Source organism: Oncorhynchus masou, chromosome 21 (assembly GCF_036934945.1).
Source record: "Oncorhynchus masou masou isolate Uvic2021 chromosome 21, UVic_Omas_1.1, whole genome shotgun sequence".
NCBI lineage: Eukaryota > Metazoa > Chordata > Actinopteri > Salmoniformes > Salmonidae > Oncorhynchus > Oncorhynchus masou.
This window is the reverse complement of record NC_088232.1, coordinates 38,502,032-38,518,237: the sequence shown is the minus strand read 5'-3', so window position 1 is coordinate 38,518,237 and position 16,206 is coordinate 38,502,032. Positions and strand designations below refer to the sequence as shown.

The 16,206-nt window shown below is 44.8% G+C and overlaps 2 protein-coding genes across 4 annotated transcripts in view; one reads left to right on the top strand and one right to left on the bottom strand.

The window, feature by feature from the left end:
- Positions 1–8,310, top strand: part of LOC135508322 (ral GTPase-activating protein subunit alpha-2-like) — a 227,279-nt gene extending 218,969 nt beyond the window's left edge. For all 3 annotated transcript variants that reach the window (XM_064928424.1, XM_064928422.1, XM_064928423.1), the window contains one exon: positions 5,472–8,310. In XM_064928424.1, coding sequence (XP_064784496.1) covers positions 5,472–5,626 — 155 coding nt within the window. In that variant the 3' untranslated portion in view covers positions 5,627–8,310. The remainder of the gene's footprint in view (positions 1–5,471) is intronic.
- A 1,748-nt stretch (positions 8,311–10,058) lies between these two features.
- LOC135508321 (insulinoma-associated protein 1a-like) lies at positions 10,059–12,855 on the bottom strand. Its single transcript, XM_064928421.1, has one exon. The coding sequence runs from the start codon at positions 12,515–12,517 to the stop codon at positions 11,096–11,098; it is 1,422 nt and encodes a 473-aa protein (XP_064784493.1). The 5' UTR covers positions 12,518–12,855; the 3' UTR covers positions 10,059–11,095.
- Positions 12,856–16,206: the final 3,351 nt, after the last annotated feature.

The window sequence follows — 16,206 nt, the reverse complement described above, 5'->3', positions numbered from 1 at the left end:
ACGCTGTATGGGGTGGTGATATGACGCTGTATGGGGTGGTGATATGACGCTGTATGGGGTGGTGATATGACGCTGTATGGGGTGGTGATATGACGCTGTATGGGGTGGTGATATGACGCTGTGTGGGGTGGTGATATGACGCTGTATGGGGTGGTGATATGACGCTGTGTGGGGTGGTGATATGACGCTGTGTGGGGTGGTGGTATGACGCTGTATGGGGTGGTGATATGACGCTGTATGGGGTGGTGGTATGACGCTGTATGGGGTGGTGATATGACGCTGTATGGGGTGGTGATATGATGCTTTATGAAGGATGGTTGATATGACGCTGTGTGGGGTGGTGGTATGACGCTGTGTGGGGTGGTGGTATGACGCTGTGTGGGGTGGGGATATGACGCTGTGTGGGGTGGTGATGTGACGCTGTGTGGGGTGGTGATATGACGCTGTGTGGGGTGGTGATATGACGCTGTGTGGGGTGGTGATATGACGCTGTGTGGGGTGGTGGTATGACGCTGTGTGGGGTGGTGGTATGACGCTGTGTGGGGTGGTGGTATGACGCTGTGTGGGGTGGTGGTATGACGCTGTGTGGGGTGGTGGTATGACGCTGTGTGGGGTGGTGATATGACGCTGTGTGGGGTGGTGATATGACGCTGTGTGGGGTGGTGGTATGACACTGTGTGGGGTGGTGGTATGACGCTGTATGGGGTGTTGATATGACGCTGTATGGGGTGTTGATATGACGCTGTATGGGGTGTTGATATGACGCTGTATGGGGTGGTGATATGACGCTGTATGGGGTGGTGATATGACGCTGTACGGGGTGGTGATATGACGATTTATGAAGGATGGTTGATATGACGCTGTACGGGGTGGTGATATGACGCTGTACGGGGTGGTGATATGACGCTGTACGGGGTGGTGATATGACGCTGTACGGGGTGGTGATATGATGCTTTATGAAGGATGGTTGATATGACGCTGTGTGGGGTGGTGATATGACGCTGTGTGGGGTGGTGATATGGCGCTGTATGGGGTGGTGGTATAACGCTTTATGGGGTGGTGGTATAACGCTGTATGGGGTGGTGATATGACGCTGTACGGGATGGTGATATGACGATTTATGAAGGATGGTTGATATGATGCTGTACGGGGTGGTGATATGACGCTGTACGGGGTGGTGATATGACGCTGTGTGGGGTGGTGATATGACGCTGTGTGGGGTGGTGATATGACGCTGTACGGGGTGGTGATATGACGCTGTACGGGGTGGTGGTATAACGCTGTATGGGGTGGTGATATGACGCTGTGTGGGGTGGTGATATGACGCTGTGTGGGGTGGTGATATGGCGCTGTATGGGGTGGTGATATGACGCTGTGTGGGGTGGTGATATGACGCTGTGTGGGGTGGTGATATAACGCTGTATGGGGTGGTGATATGACGCTGTGTGGGGTGGTGATATGACGCTGTGTGGGGTGGTGGTATGACGCTGTGTGGGGTGGTGGTATGACGCTGTGTGGGGTGGTGGTATGACGCTGTGTGGGGTGGTGGTATAACGCTGTGTGGGGTGGTGGTATGACGCTGTGTGGGGTGGTGATATGACGCTGTGTGGGGTGGTGGTATGACGCTGTGTGGGGTGGTGGTATGACGCTGTACGGGGTGGTGATATGACGCTGTGTGGGGTGGTGATATGACGCTGTACGGGGTGGTGATATGACGCTGTACGGGGTGGTGATATGATGCTTTATGAAGGATGGTTGATATGACGCTGTGTGGGGTGGTGATATGACGCTGTACGGGGTGGTGATATGACGCTGTACGGGGTGGTGATATGACGCTGTACGGGGTGGTGATATGACGCTGGGGTGGTGACGATTTATGAAGGATGGTTGATATGACGCTGTATGGGGTGGTGGTATGACGCTGTGTGGGGTGGTGGTATGACGCTGTGCGGGGGTGGTGGTATAACGCTGTATGTGGTGGTGATATGACGCTGTATGGGGTGGTTGTATAACGCTGTATGGGGTGATGATATGACGCTGTATGGGGTGGTGGTATAACGCTGTATGGGGTGATGATATAACGCTGTATGGGGTGGTGGTATAACGCTGTGTGGGGTGGTGATATGATGCTGTGTGGGGTGGTGATATGACGCTGTGTGGGGTGGTGATATGACGCTGTGTGGGGTGGTGGTATGACGCTGTATGGGGTGGTGATATGACGCTGTATGGGGTGGTGGTATGACGCTGTGTGGGGTGGTGGTATGACGCTGTATGGGGTGGTGATATGACGCTGTATGGGGTGGTGATATGACGCTGTACGGGGTGGTGATATGACGATTTATGAAGGATGGTTGATATGACGCTGTACGGGGTGGTGATATGACGCTGTATGGGGTGGTGGTATGACGCTGTATGGGGTGGTGGTATGACGCTGTGTGGGGTGGTGGTATGACGCTGTGTGGGGTGGTGGTATAACGCTGTATGGGGTGGTGGTATGTCGCTGTGTGGGGTGGTGATATAAGCTGTATGGGGTGGTGATATGACGCTGTTTGGGGTGGTGATATGACGCTGTATGGGGTGGTGATATGACGCTGTATGGGGTGGTTGTATAACGCTGTATGGGGTGATGATATGACGCTGTATGGGGTGGTGGTATAACGCTGTATGGGGTGATGATATAACGCTGTATGGGGTGGTGGTATAACGCTGTATGGGGTGGTGGTATAACGCTGTATGGGGTGATGGTATAACGCTGTATGGGGTGATGGCATAACGCTGTATGGGGTGGTGATATAACGCTGTATGGGGTGGTGATATGACGCTGTATGGGGTGATGGACGCTGTATGGGGTGATGATATGACGCTGTATGGGGTGATGATATGACGCTGTATGGGGTGATGATATGACGCTGTGTGGGGTGGTGGTATAACGCTGTATGGGGTGATGATATGACGCTGTATGGGGTGGTGGTATGACGCTGTATGGGGTGGTGATATGACGCTGTATGGGGTGGTGATATGACGCTGTATGGGGTGGTGATATGACGCTGTATGGGGTGGTGATATAACGCTGTATGGGGTGGTGATATAACGCTGTACGGGGGATGTATTCTCTGTTTAGCCAGGCTGGTAATTGCGAGTGATGCTGCACGGTTCGGACAATTAGCACCCGACTAAGTAGCAGCATGAGCAATATGGACACACTTCTTTCTGCTTGTGCTTCTGCATGTCACGCCACACGCCTTTGTCTTTATCTCCCCAGCGGTATCTTCCTTTATCTTTGTCCTTTTTTCTCCTCTTCACTCCTGTCCGAGTGTGGCTGTTGGCCTGGGGCAGAGTGTGACATTAACACCTGCCGTACTGGAAGAAAACGGCTTTGTCATTGAAGCTTTGTTTGAATTGCTGCAGGGGACCAATGGGGATGAGGCCCATTTACTCCCTTTTGTTTTTTTCACCTTCTAGAACTCTCTCTCTATCCCCTCTGTCTCCCCTCCCCTCTGTCTCCTCTCCCTTCTCTCTCTCTTTCTCCCCTCTCTCGTCCTTCTCTTTCTCTCTTTCATTCTCTCACCTCACACTCTGAGTATGAAAGGATCTCAAATGAGAGGCAGGGTGTGCAGGTCTCTGACACACCATGGCCTCTGTCAGTCTAGCTGTTTAGGGGGAGCTCAGAGTGGAATGAACTTGCGTTATGATTTACCAGCCAGGCACGGCCAATTCAAGTTTTGGGAGATTTTGTTTCACCCTAGTAACTAATTGTGAATGTTTATTTTTAATATTCAACTTAAATTTGTGTCATTTCCACATATGATATCATATATGCAACCCAAAGTGTTGCAATTTAAAACACGTTTATTGTCATTGTTTAGTGGGTATTGTACCGAGCCCTCTGTCGATAGACGTGTCTGCTGCATGGGTGGGTGCTAGGCAGCATACTGGGGGAGTTAGTAAATATAAGGTCTGTATGGGCCTTTATCTGAGAAGGTTATCTGTGGCCCAGCGGCCCACTCCCCAGCTACCCTGCCCTGCCCCTCTCCATCACGCCACTACTATAGGAGAGGGTGGGGCTTGTCAGGGCCAGTGGGGAAGTTGTTTGTTCTAGTGGTGGAATAGTCGAAGTGCAAAGTAGTGGAATTATGGAGTTTGACTGTGCTTGTAGGGCTGGACTTGGGTTAGGCCTGCCCACACGTTTACTCACAGCACTCCTCTGTTCTATTCATATGCATAATGAAGATAAACAAACACACAGCCTTAACCCTACCCCTCTCCCTCTGAATGAGTGGAAGTCAGTGATGCTTGTGTCCACTGGGCTGGGTGTGTGTTACTGCAGCCATCTGCTGTCCCTTTTAGCTATAGGAACTTGAGATGCTTCAGAGAAAGAAAATAAGCAACCAGGTGCCATCTTGAAAATAAGCAACCAGGTGCCATCTTGAAAATAAGCAACTCGGTGCCATCTTGAAAATAAGCAACCAGGGGCCATCTTGAAAATAAGCAACCAGGGGCCATCTTGAAAATAAGCAACCAGGTGCCATCTTGAAAATAAGCAACCAGGTGCCATCTTGAAAATAAGCAACCAGGTGTCATCTTGAAAATAAGCAACCAGGTGTCATCTTGAAAATAAGCAACCAGGTGCCATCTTGAAAATAAGCAACCAGGTGCCATCTTGAAAATAAGCAACCAGGTGCCATCTTGAAAATAAGCAACCAGGTGCCATCTTAACATAGTAGGAAAGTTTTTTTTTAACTCGATGCATCGCAAAGATGGGATGGGGAGTTGGGGAGGAGAGAGGAGGGGGTGTACACAAAATATAGTTGCTCTTTCTGGCTTTTCACCCTCACTTATCACTGCTAGCAACCTCTTTGATTGTTTCTTTGGGATCCACAATGTTTAACAAAGGACACCCTCCACATGATCATGACATGCCTGTCTAGGTTATCATGTTATTGTTTTTTTCTGTTACAGTACATTTCAAGTGTTGAAAAATCTATCCTCTTTATGTTGAACAACAAAGACAATTTTATTCTTAGAACCACATGGCTTAAAATATATGTTCTCTTTTTCCTACTCATGCAAGCATGTGCCCTCCCAAATACATATTCAGCATCTCTCACTTAGCAGCCTCTAGTCAGCCAATGCATGTGATGAAGACATGTTCACATTGAATCTGAATGTGTATGCTGCTTGATCTAGTCCCACACGTGTCACTTGTAAAACTGTGATGAACTCAAGGGTCAAGTGGATCAATCTGTACACCTGTTCTGTTTTTGGTATTATAAATTCGACCCCCAGAGTGAATAAGCGGTTTGGGGTGCCGGGGGTACGTTCACGTGCATGGCAGTCAGAGCATGTTGGAGTATGCCATGTCTTAACATCTCCATGTATGCCTGCCACGTCTCACCACTTCTCTCTATCTCTCCCCCTCTATCCCCTCTTTATCCCACCCTCGCTTTCATTCTCTCTCTCTCTCTCTCCAGGCTCCCTCAGTGGCAGCACGAGTGCTGAGCTCAGTGTTTCCGTAGGAACGGACCATGTGGACCAGGTCTCTCCCACGATGCCCCGTGCCACAAAAAACAGAGTTTCCGGAAAACTCCGCCGATCAGCCAGCGCCATAAGCAAATCCTCCAACTGAGCTCTCGCCCAACCCACCCCCAAAACCTCCCGTTTGGCCTTCACTACTGGTCCTGTTTTAAACCGTCATACCGACCCCTAATGACTACAGTTTGGGGGTGTGCTTTGTTTGTTTTGTTTTGTGTGTGTCGTTTAAACATTTAACTGGAGCATATTGCACATTTTAATCTGTGGCAATTATTGATTATTTGATACACTTCCAGTTGTTTTGCTGTTGAACTGCATATTTGAGATGAAGCTATTGGCGTTTTTTCCAATGTGGCTGCACCTTGTTTTGGAAGAATCAAAGCTTCTTTTTCATTTCTAACTGATAAATAGCACTACTCAGTACAGTGATAAAACGAGGTATGTATAGCCAGGGACTGGAGTGAAAGGTCATGTTAGGAGACTTGAAGTCCACCTATCATGAACATTTCAATATTGTTTTTTCATGCCATAGCTGTTGAGCTGGTAGTTGACACTGCTGTAGAGGAAAACTCTAAGAGGCTGAAATGCTAGAGAAATGGGAGACTGTCTTAGATTGTATTCTTGTGAAGAGAAGCAGCTACGCATATATAGTTAATATATACTGTAATAAAACATTTCTCATCGTCCATATGCATTTTGATATGTCTGCCTTTTTGATTTTTCTCATTGACCCCCCCCCCCCCCCTTGTGATCCTGCTGTGTGAAACACTGATGGTAGTCTTGCAATGCTGTTGACAGGATAGGATGATTTTTAAGGGTGATGTTGTTTTGTCCTGAGTCTTGAGCCATGGAAGCCTGTCTGTCTGCCTGGGTGATACTCATCCTCTTGTTGTGGAGAGGAGGAAGGACTGCGTCATAGGAGGTGCTGCTCTAGCGTAATGCTGCACCGTACCACACACTTCCTGTTTACGGAGTGCTGTGAGTGTGTGCAGTAGGAGTCTGTTTTTAATAGTTATGAACCTGGAGTGGACAATCAATGATGTCTTTCCAACCTGAGGTGAATCAAAGCTTGTTTTTGTTTTTCTATCTCTCTAATGTCCCTTTTAAATGGATTCTGATGGATTTTGTCATGCTTTGATTTATGCAACTCTGCTGGAAATGAGAAAATACTGCATTTGTAATTGTTTAGTGATGTTACCCTATGTAGGATTGTTTAACCTGGGTTCATAATCTGTAATCCAATATGTTCCATCTATCTCTTCCTCTGCTATAATTTTCTTGTTGTCTTGTAAAGCTACAAATATGACATTCCAATGTCCCTACAGATGATCTTTTGCACTCACTGTCATTGAAAACTAGCATTGAATGTTTTTTTCTCTTTATTCTTGATGTTAATTGCTTTACATTTTATTTGATGTGTTTGTTTCAGTGTGTGAGAGCATGCAAAGTCATATTTGAAGACTTATTTTGCTGTTGTGTTGTATAATGTATACATGTGCTGTTTAGAGGAAGAAGTAGCCGGAGCCTCAGGTGAATCTTAACTCCATGCACTGTGTGTGTGTGTGTGTGTGTGTGTGTGTGTGTGTGTGTGTGTGTATTTCTGAAGGAGCTTATTGCAGTGCCTGTGTAATATGTCCACCAATATCCATTCCTAGACCCTACCACTGTTAGACATAATTTGATTTATTTTGGGGGGTTTTCATTCCAAGAAGCAAAACGTGGACAGCGAGCTTTGCCTTCCTGTCTCACATCTCTGTTAACTAGAGGGAGAGTCTTTTTTCCCCCCTATTTGACTGTAAAGGTCAGTGTCTTGTCCTAGTCCTCACAAGCGTTTTATATGAGCAGATTCATTAGGGTTTGGCCCACTTTGTTTATTTGAGGAGGTGCTCTTTTCTCTCGGAATTGGAAACAAATGCCACCTCCTCTTTCCCATGATGCACCATAAGTAACCTCATGAGGCCAGTGGGGGTTGGGGAGTTAGAAGGCATACCAGCGCTGAGCTCTGGCGACCCTCCTAGCAATAGGCAGGTTGACTCTGTGCTACCCAAGCCCCCTCCTCCTCCCACCCAAACCTGCCGCTTTAGGTTGCCATGGAAGCCAGGTGTTGCATACACATGATGGAGGGCTCTACCCGAGCTGCAACACTGTCCGTCTGTTGCACTACTTTACCTTACCTGTACATCTCCATTTTCTTTCATTTTGTTCTCTCGTTTTTTTGTCTTTCTTTCCCAAGCACTGATTAATAACATAGGAGGCACGAATGTTGAGTTTGTTCAGTGAGATTGAAGTCTGTTTTGTGCATTTGAAGAATGTATGCAAATACTGACCTGAGTCAGATCAATGCTCTCACTTTCCCAATAGCCACTGTAAAGAACTACCCAGATAATTTTACTGATCTTCTTATGGAGTTTAGATTGTAGATTTAATGTTGTGGATGGAATCCCTGTTATATATGGGAGAATATGGGCCTAAGGTGTTGTTTGGACCAGGGTAAGGATTGTGTCTTACTCAGACTGGTTCAACTCATGTAAAGCAACAGATTTAGTGTCAATTCTAGATTTTGGTTTAGGAATCCTGTACATTGTGTCAAATTGAGGGCTCCAGTCCTTATGAATATACATATATTAATGCCTGTAATATAATCTTTGTATAAGAGGAAGAGGATGATTTCATCATTACTTGTTAACATATCAAACTGTTTTTAATGGCAGAAGTCATGCTATCTTTATTAGAAATGTGAAAATCGAAAATATTTCATTAAATCAATTTGAAATTCTCCATATTCTTTGTGTGTTGTTTGTTTGGGTCTATTGATTTGAATAGCAGTGGAGCAGAAGTAGATTTCCTTAAACTGTCATTACAGATGGGCACTTACCGAACCATGTTATAGTAACGCTAGCCTAAAAAGCAGGCCTAGAAAGACACCTAGCGGAGTTCTCACTACTGTTTTTCGGGGGATTTGATGGGGTTGGGGGATGACATAATGGTGCTGTTGATATTTTACCCTGGCCCAGCAGCAGCAGGGGTAACCTGACCCCTTCCCATCTGCCCCCCTGCTACTCCAGGAGGGGAGGAGTCTAGGATAATGGAAACTCACCGGAAGGTACAAGTGCAAATCTACAGCACCTACATTACTTCTGCCCTGGCTGGTAGGACGGCTAAAGACTGAACACGAGCACTTGGAGATAATTGGAGCCGCGTGCACCTGCCTATCTGGCCTGAACCTGTTCCTTTGGGTCACATAAAATTTCTGCATTTGTCTACATTATGTGATTAAATATTTGCAAGTTATGAAAGCAGAAGAATTATGATATGTGTTATGTGAGAAGTCTATTTTGACATCGTCACATGTCAAAGGTTCCGCATACACTATGTGTCCTGTCTGTTTCTTCTCATTAGCAGGAAGTGTGTTTTACACCATAGTCAAGTAGAGTAGACTGACTCTTCCCTAGAAGCCTGGCCTCAACAGTGAACTACATGACAGCATCCACAGTCATGACCCAAAAATGATCATTAACCCCTCGTGGGCTGGCTGAAGCCACACAAATTATTCTGTAAGTTCTTTCTCTCTTGTCATGGGGAGTGAATGTGGACCTGGCTGTTCAGAGGCTTAGCCTACACTGTCAGACAGCCATTTAAAAGGGAAAATCGAACTCTTGGGAGTCTCCTTTAGAGAAGACAAATGTCCTTCTGATCTATGGGTGAGTTGGGTGGCCATCACCTCTGTCCTGCTGCCATGTTCTGACCAGGCATTATGGCAATATACTGTGTGACTGGAAGCTAAGTGCTCTCTGTCTCTTCTTCATGGTAACCAAACCAGGTCTTCTGAGACTACTTTATGGTCATGTGTGGCATGAATCATCATAGCAAATCATAGCAATGGTAAATCGACAATAAATAAGGCATATTTTCAGTTTCCTACAGGACATTGCAGGCATCAGGATTGTTGTCTATAGTTCAATGAAACCTCAAAAGGGTAGATGAGGAAGTAGATCATAATGTTCAGAGCAGACCAACTTGGAATGTCTCTGTACTTGATGTCAGTGTGTACCCGTTTTAGTCCCTCGTCCAGACACTCATTGTAGAAATGATGCATCCACAGGGAGTAGGCCTGCATCCTGGCTTGAGTGTCCATGGTAATTATGCTATTACTCATCCTTTACTAATTAGCCACTTGTGTAGGCCACACCTAAGTTTGATTTTGAGTTTTAACCTAAAGATTTGATTAAATAGGCTAGTGAATGAATGTTGAGAAGCTGAGGGAAATAATGTGTGATATTTTGTTGTGTAAGGGGGGAAATGGAAAGAATAGGAATGATTTTCAAGACCACTTTTCCCTTTTCCCTCAAAGTGTATCCAGAATAATTCAGATTAACATTGTGTCTTTTGAGTTTTTACCCAGATGGATGTCCATTATATATAATTTACATATTTCAAAATGTCATTGTTTTCTCTTGTAAAGATCAGAAAATTCTTTCAGACAAGTTTAATTGATACTTCCCTATAGCCTGGCACTTTATTTTCTTATTGTAGGTATATCACTGGAAGTCAGGGCTGGCAAACATGGGTGATGTAGGCTTGGTATCTTTCAGACAGTCAATGTCAAACTAGAGCTAAATAAATTGTTTCATTTTGAAAATATCGTTTTTATTTCGGTGGATAATTGGAGACAACAGTGTACACATACAATCAAAGCGCTATAAAAGCCAACATTTAAGAAAATAACCTGTTCATAGAAAAAGATTGCATCTAAGAGCTTTACGTTTTACAAGAGCTGTGGAGATTGAAGATTTAGACCGGTCCACGACAATTATCACAACTCATAATTTTGACATTACATTTGGCTACAATATGTGAACTGCCAGAACAACCACAGAATAATCACACAACACAACAATACATTACATAAGATAATTGCAAATAGAATAAATAAATAAATAAATACATACATAAATACAACTAATATGATTAAACAATATTGCAACAATTAATAATACAATATGTGCCCGCATTCTAAACGAAAACAACCATTATTATGTTGAGTTTTTTAAGGCAGTTATACAGCAGAGTTTTGGTGTGCTTATATTCTAAAGGCATTTGTGGTTCTACTAAAGGGAAAGGTTTCGATAGTTTTAGGTTTTTAAGACAAAGTTGATAAGTCTGTCCTGTAATTCATAAGTTAACAAAGTTTAATGATATACAGAAATTCACAGTCGGTGAATTAAAAGGCTTTTATGGGAGAAAATACCCATATCAAATTAAACAGTTCTTAGGTCTAGAAGCTATTACTTGAGCACCTCTGCAGCTGTCCTAGAAAAATACATTTAACAGTCAAACTAACGCTTTGTTTTCTTTCGACAAACTAATTTGAGAAAAATCGCAAAATATATGCCTATTTTTATATTCAAGGAATGGATAAGCATTCAACAACCAGCTGATTGGCATTGATAGAATACCTCTCATCAAACACACAAATCTAAACATCAAGTTGCCCTGTCTTTCAGTAATCTAGGTAAATAACTTTTTTTCAACGCTCCAGTCCAAGGCACGCGTTTTCTTGTGTTCAGCAAGCCGGGCGCACGGGCATTTGAAGCAGGATCACCTGCCTATTTTCCGACGGGTGGCATTTGTTGATGTGCCTCGTGAGTCCGGGTGAGCTGTAGAAAGTGGCAGGGCAATACTTGCAGGGATACACCTGGGAGCAGTGCATGAGACGCAGGTGTCTCTCCTGGCTGGCCCTGTTGGGGAAATTCTCCCCGCAAACGGGGCAGAGAAGGCAGTCCACGGGGCTCAGATTCAGGGGACTTTGGTTTGGGTTTTCCTCTGGGGATGAGGTGGACACTGGCACCTGCTCTTCCACTCTGTCGCTGTTTTGAAACGCGTGGTCCTTGAACATTTTATTCTGCAAGGCTTGGTGTCCCAGAATATGTTTTCTTAGGTATGCTTGACGCTTAAATCTTTTCCCACAATATTGACAGTCGTATAAACCATCTTCCGAGCCCGATTCAGACACACCTGGGCTTGGGGTGTCTCTGTCACTCATTAGCTCGGCTCTTGAGTCTTTGGCTTCCTCCGGGATGGTCTTGACAGCGGGGTGCATTTTGGCCATTTCAGATTTGATTCTCTGGGTAGATGGTATCCCTGCTGCGCTCTGCGCTCTCGGTTTGTGCCAGCGCCGGTGAGAGGCGAGGTTAGCCGGGCAGCTGAACATCTTATCACACTCAGGACACCTGTACTCAACTCTCACGATCCTAGAGCACTTGTGCTGGGCTAAAGAAAATGTGTCCGCGTAAGCTTCCTTACACAATTGGCAGACAAACTCTCCTAAAGGCTTCCCGCCTGCCGATGTCTGCGTTCTGGGTTTAAAGTCGACAGGAGCCTCTTTGATTTTAAGACCAAGTACCGGAGACGTTGTCATTTCGTCTTCAAAATGCAGTTTTCTGATGGCTTTGGGTTTCTTGGATGCAGGTTTGCTCTTGCGCTCAGTGTCGGATGCGGGCCTCTTGGTACCGCCCCTGATGACTGTGGCCGGGATGCTGCTGGTGATGCCGCTGCGGTTGCTGTTGCTGGTGCCTATTTTCAAATCCACGGGGGCGAACAGGAGATTATCAAAGCTGCTGTTGGAGGAAGATGTCGGGAATGACTCGGCAGATATTGGCGAGCCTAGATTGAAACTTCTCCCGTAATATATTCTCTCATGGTCCTTGCTAATGGGCCGGGTGGGGCTGTAGAGGGCTTGGTACATCGCCTCGGGGTTGCCAAACTGAACCGCTTCAGCATCCAGCCTGGTGATCGGGGCGTCTGCTGCGATATCCGGCGATGGGGCTGCACGGTCCAAACAGGACGCAACATAGACAGGCGGAGATGAGTCCACCTGACTCTGAACGTTTAGGATGTGATGCTCCTGCTCATACTCATCGGTACGAGTCCTATAGGAAACATGCGCTGATTTCTTGTTTCTTTTTACCAGGAATCCTTTGGGCATCTTTGCGAATGGCAGAAAAGCACTTTGGAGAGGTGGTCGAAGTCTCGGATGATATCCAGGTTTGTGGAATTACAGTCACACCGGGAGCCTCGGTTGCTATTTTATATTTTCGCTAAGCTATTGATCTCTGTGTTGCTGAAATGTTTTCGTCTCTAAGGCATAGCTGCACTCTTTTTATGCCGGAATAATGCTATTGTTCTCGCCCCTTGTTGCCGCATCTTCAACCAATCAGACGAAACGAAGATCCCAGTGGATTTGGATGTGGGAGTGGGAGGGTTCAAAGCTTGGGTTTGATGGATTTCGTTGGAGGATGTGCAGATAGCTTAGCAGATGTAGTTGCGGTTTATTACGTTAATGTGGGCGCTCGGTCCCTCCCCAAGAGAGGCACACGCCGGGCCCTCCTCTTTTTAAGGTCTGATGGTTCTCTATACAAATGCACACGTGCCACGGCTTTGTGGTTCTCCTTTGGGGGCCACTGAGCTGCCAAAAGGAAATGTCCTTCACTAACACAATCATCAGAGTTTACAATTAGGATGGGGACTGAAGAGGGTGGGGGTGGAGGTCTGGTTGAGAAGACAAGAAATAAGTTGCAAGGTGTTATTTGCATTTATAGAATAAAAGGCAAAAACATGAACATCTAAAACTTGGGCAAATGATGTCAGTGTCAATAGTAAAGCAATGTGACACACATATTGTTGTATTGTGGCTTATGGGGACCAAGGGACAACATATGTGCCAACTGTGTGTGACATTGGCATTGCCTATGGATATTTGATAAGAGAGTTAGTATTTTACACAAATAAGGTAGGACTAAGGTACGAGTGTATTTATTTGGGCACGCGTCTGTCTCGGCAGTTTAACTGGAGTTATACATCAGACATCTCACTGCATACATAAGTAATAAGAAGGGCCTCTGGTCTTGGTACATAATAGCCACGTCTGCCCACGCTGCATATGCAGTTTTCGTTTGAAAAGCAATTTGACCTGTAAAATAGGACTCACGGACAATCTGGCCCAGGGATAGGCGCGTGCTGTGTGTAATCAGCGCTCCAAACAAAGAGGGCCGCAGCCCGAATGTCAGCCCGCGCGCACCCAGCGCTTCTCGGGTTATTAAATCTGCACCCCTTTTCCAGAACACCTCTTCTGTCCATGTATGGCATGTGATATGGACGTCATGTGCAACGATATATATATATAAAAAAATGTCTCTAACAATCACTGTTTGCCAACTGTTTTTGCTTGATATTGTCCCATTCTTGTTGAAATCACTTGAAGCATCATTTTCCCAGTATTCTTCATTTTTGAAATATCAGTTGGCTTTAAAACGTTTATTCTAAACTTTGGGCTACATTTGGAATAAATGATTGTCTCTTGTCTCCTGTCTTTAAATCAATATTGGTTAAATGGATTTAATGAAGTCGCTTTTAGTTTCATGTAGGAGGCTATGATAAAACACTTTTTCAGTGAATCAGAATACGTCTTGCAAGTTTGAATTCTTTGGACATTGATTTCAAAAGGCAATGTAAATTAAGCAAACGTTGTGTTGTGTTTTGTAGCCTACAAAGTCAAATTCAGTTTTTTTCAGATAACTTATTGTCAGTTTTGTGTATACATTAAATGTAAATGTAGGCCTATAGAATTTTACAGCCATCAGGTTTAGAGAGTATGCTTACAAGGCCGATAATCCACAGTAGCCTACTATAGGCCTATGTGAATATTTTTGTCTAATATGCTTGCCTGCGTTTCATCATAATATCTTCAAATGAATGAGCATGCGCCACTTGGCAGAGCGTGCGTTCTTTTTCTTTGCAGAGAATAATACATCTCCATCATCGGGTATTGGTCTCCTCATTTGCATAAAGCTGCCGTATGACCAAGTCAAATAATTACACAATCCTTAGCTGAGACATGCGCCTTTTGAATGGTTGGCTCTGGTCTGATGCGTTTTCACTTGCTTGAGTACAAACCGTTAGCTTTGTGCAATTCAAATTTTGTCTCTCTGAAATTATACACGGCAATGTTTTTGTACATTGAACATTAAATAGTTTAAAGAGAGTTTTTGTCCCCTTATCAGGCCGTATTGTTATAAACACTACAAATAACACTACAAAATATATGTTAGGTCTATGCTACAGGACAGTCACAATCACATTATAGGCCCGTTTACAGGTCATGTCTTTTGGCTATAGTCCGTGTTTTTTCGAGAACGTTTCAACTGGCAGTTGTATTAGTTGTGGTTCGTGGGGCTAGACGCTTTGATGGCATTTTTAACAAGTTCCTCTTTCCCCGTGATCATTTCTGGAGCGCGTGGGCCGGTGTGGTGGCCTTGGTTTCGGCGGACGCATGTGCTTGTTTGCTCAGTGGCGCGCCCTGCCCTGCGCGAGGGAAAACACTGAAGGATCGGAGCATCATTAGCATACAGCTGCCATTCCATCCTTCCTTCCATAATGTAAACTTCATCCGCCCCTAAATAGACCATCGTCAGAACCCGGTGCCCTACGCCCAACAGCACCCAGACTGATTTAAAGTTGGAAAGGTGATCTTCTCTCTTAATTGTAAAATGACGTTCAGTGTTGTGGGGAATCATTCATGTCCAGAGTTTCTGCAATGTTAGTGATATTCTTATGAGTAGCTGGTGTAGGCCTATTTAACAAAGCATCATTCCTTAATGTGCTGCAAGTGGCAACTTTGAATAAATCACAGACAAAAATAAAATGTCAGACATTGTCATTTTTTTTACAGCATGATGATATGGGCCTAAACATTTACTCAGAAGTAACCTCTTTCTGATTTCATTCATCTCAGACTCAGCTCACAGTCTGCCTATTTTATTGCACCACCTACAGGTGAAGTAAGATTGCAGATCTTGAAGAAAGGGGGCTCACCCAGAATAACTGTTGGTTCCCTTTCTCTTCAAATCATTTTGGGTTGCCAGATATGAAACAGAATATAAAAAGGTCTCAAAATCTCTATCAAACCATATTTCTCTTCAGATTATCCCACAGATATCCATTTCAAATTTGTCCATTAGCCCAGTGTCTGAATCTTACACAAACCCATCTTTCTCGAATGCTCCAATGATGTGACTTTAATTTGCACTCATCATGACATGGGCTTCATGAATGGCATTGTCAATCAATGATTGTAATGGATGAGCTGTTGGGCGCTGGTGCCTGTGTGTAATCTGATAAGAGGGAGGTTCCATTCAGCACCATGGACAGAGCTATTGAGGAATCTAGATTTAATCAGAGGCTGGGGTTTCTAAGAACCAATGCAGCAAGGCTTCTTGCTTTTGTCTCCTTGCAGATGGACAACATGTCTGCCAACATTTGACCTATTATATCCTGGAACAATAATTCTAAAGTATTTTCAACAATATATTACAATACCATCAATCTGAATGGTATGTCACTCACAGAATGCAACCGTCTGTATGGCCAACATTTTTGTGTTGGCACTCCTTACAGCACAATAGTAGCTACCATATAAAAATGGTTCCCTGAAACATGATGTCTTCAAGCCCTGGGGCATATTACATTCACTGATCTAAAGCATCAGAGAGCAGCTCAGAAATCACTCCAGTCTATTGGTTGTATTTCCCGCCAGAGCCTTGTCACCAAGCATGCCCTGGAATGTTAAATGCTAATTCACCTCTGAGCCACAGAGGTGGAAAAAGTGATTGTTCTATC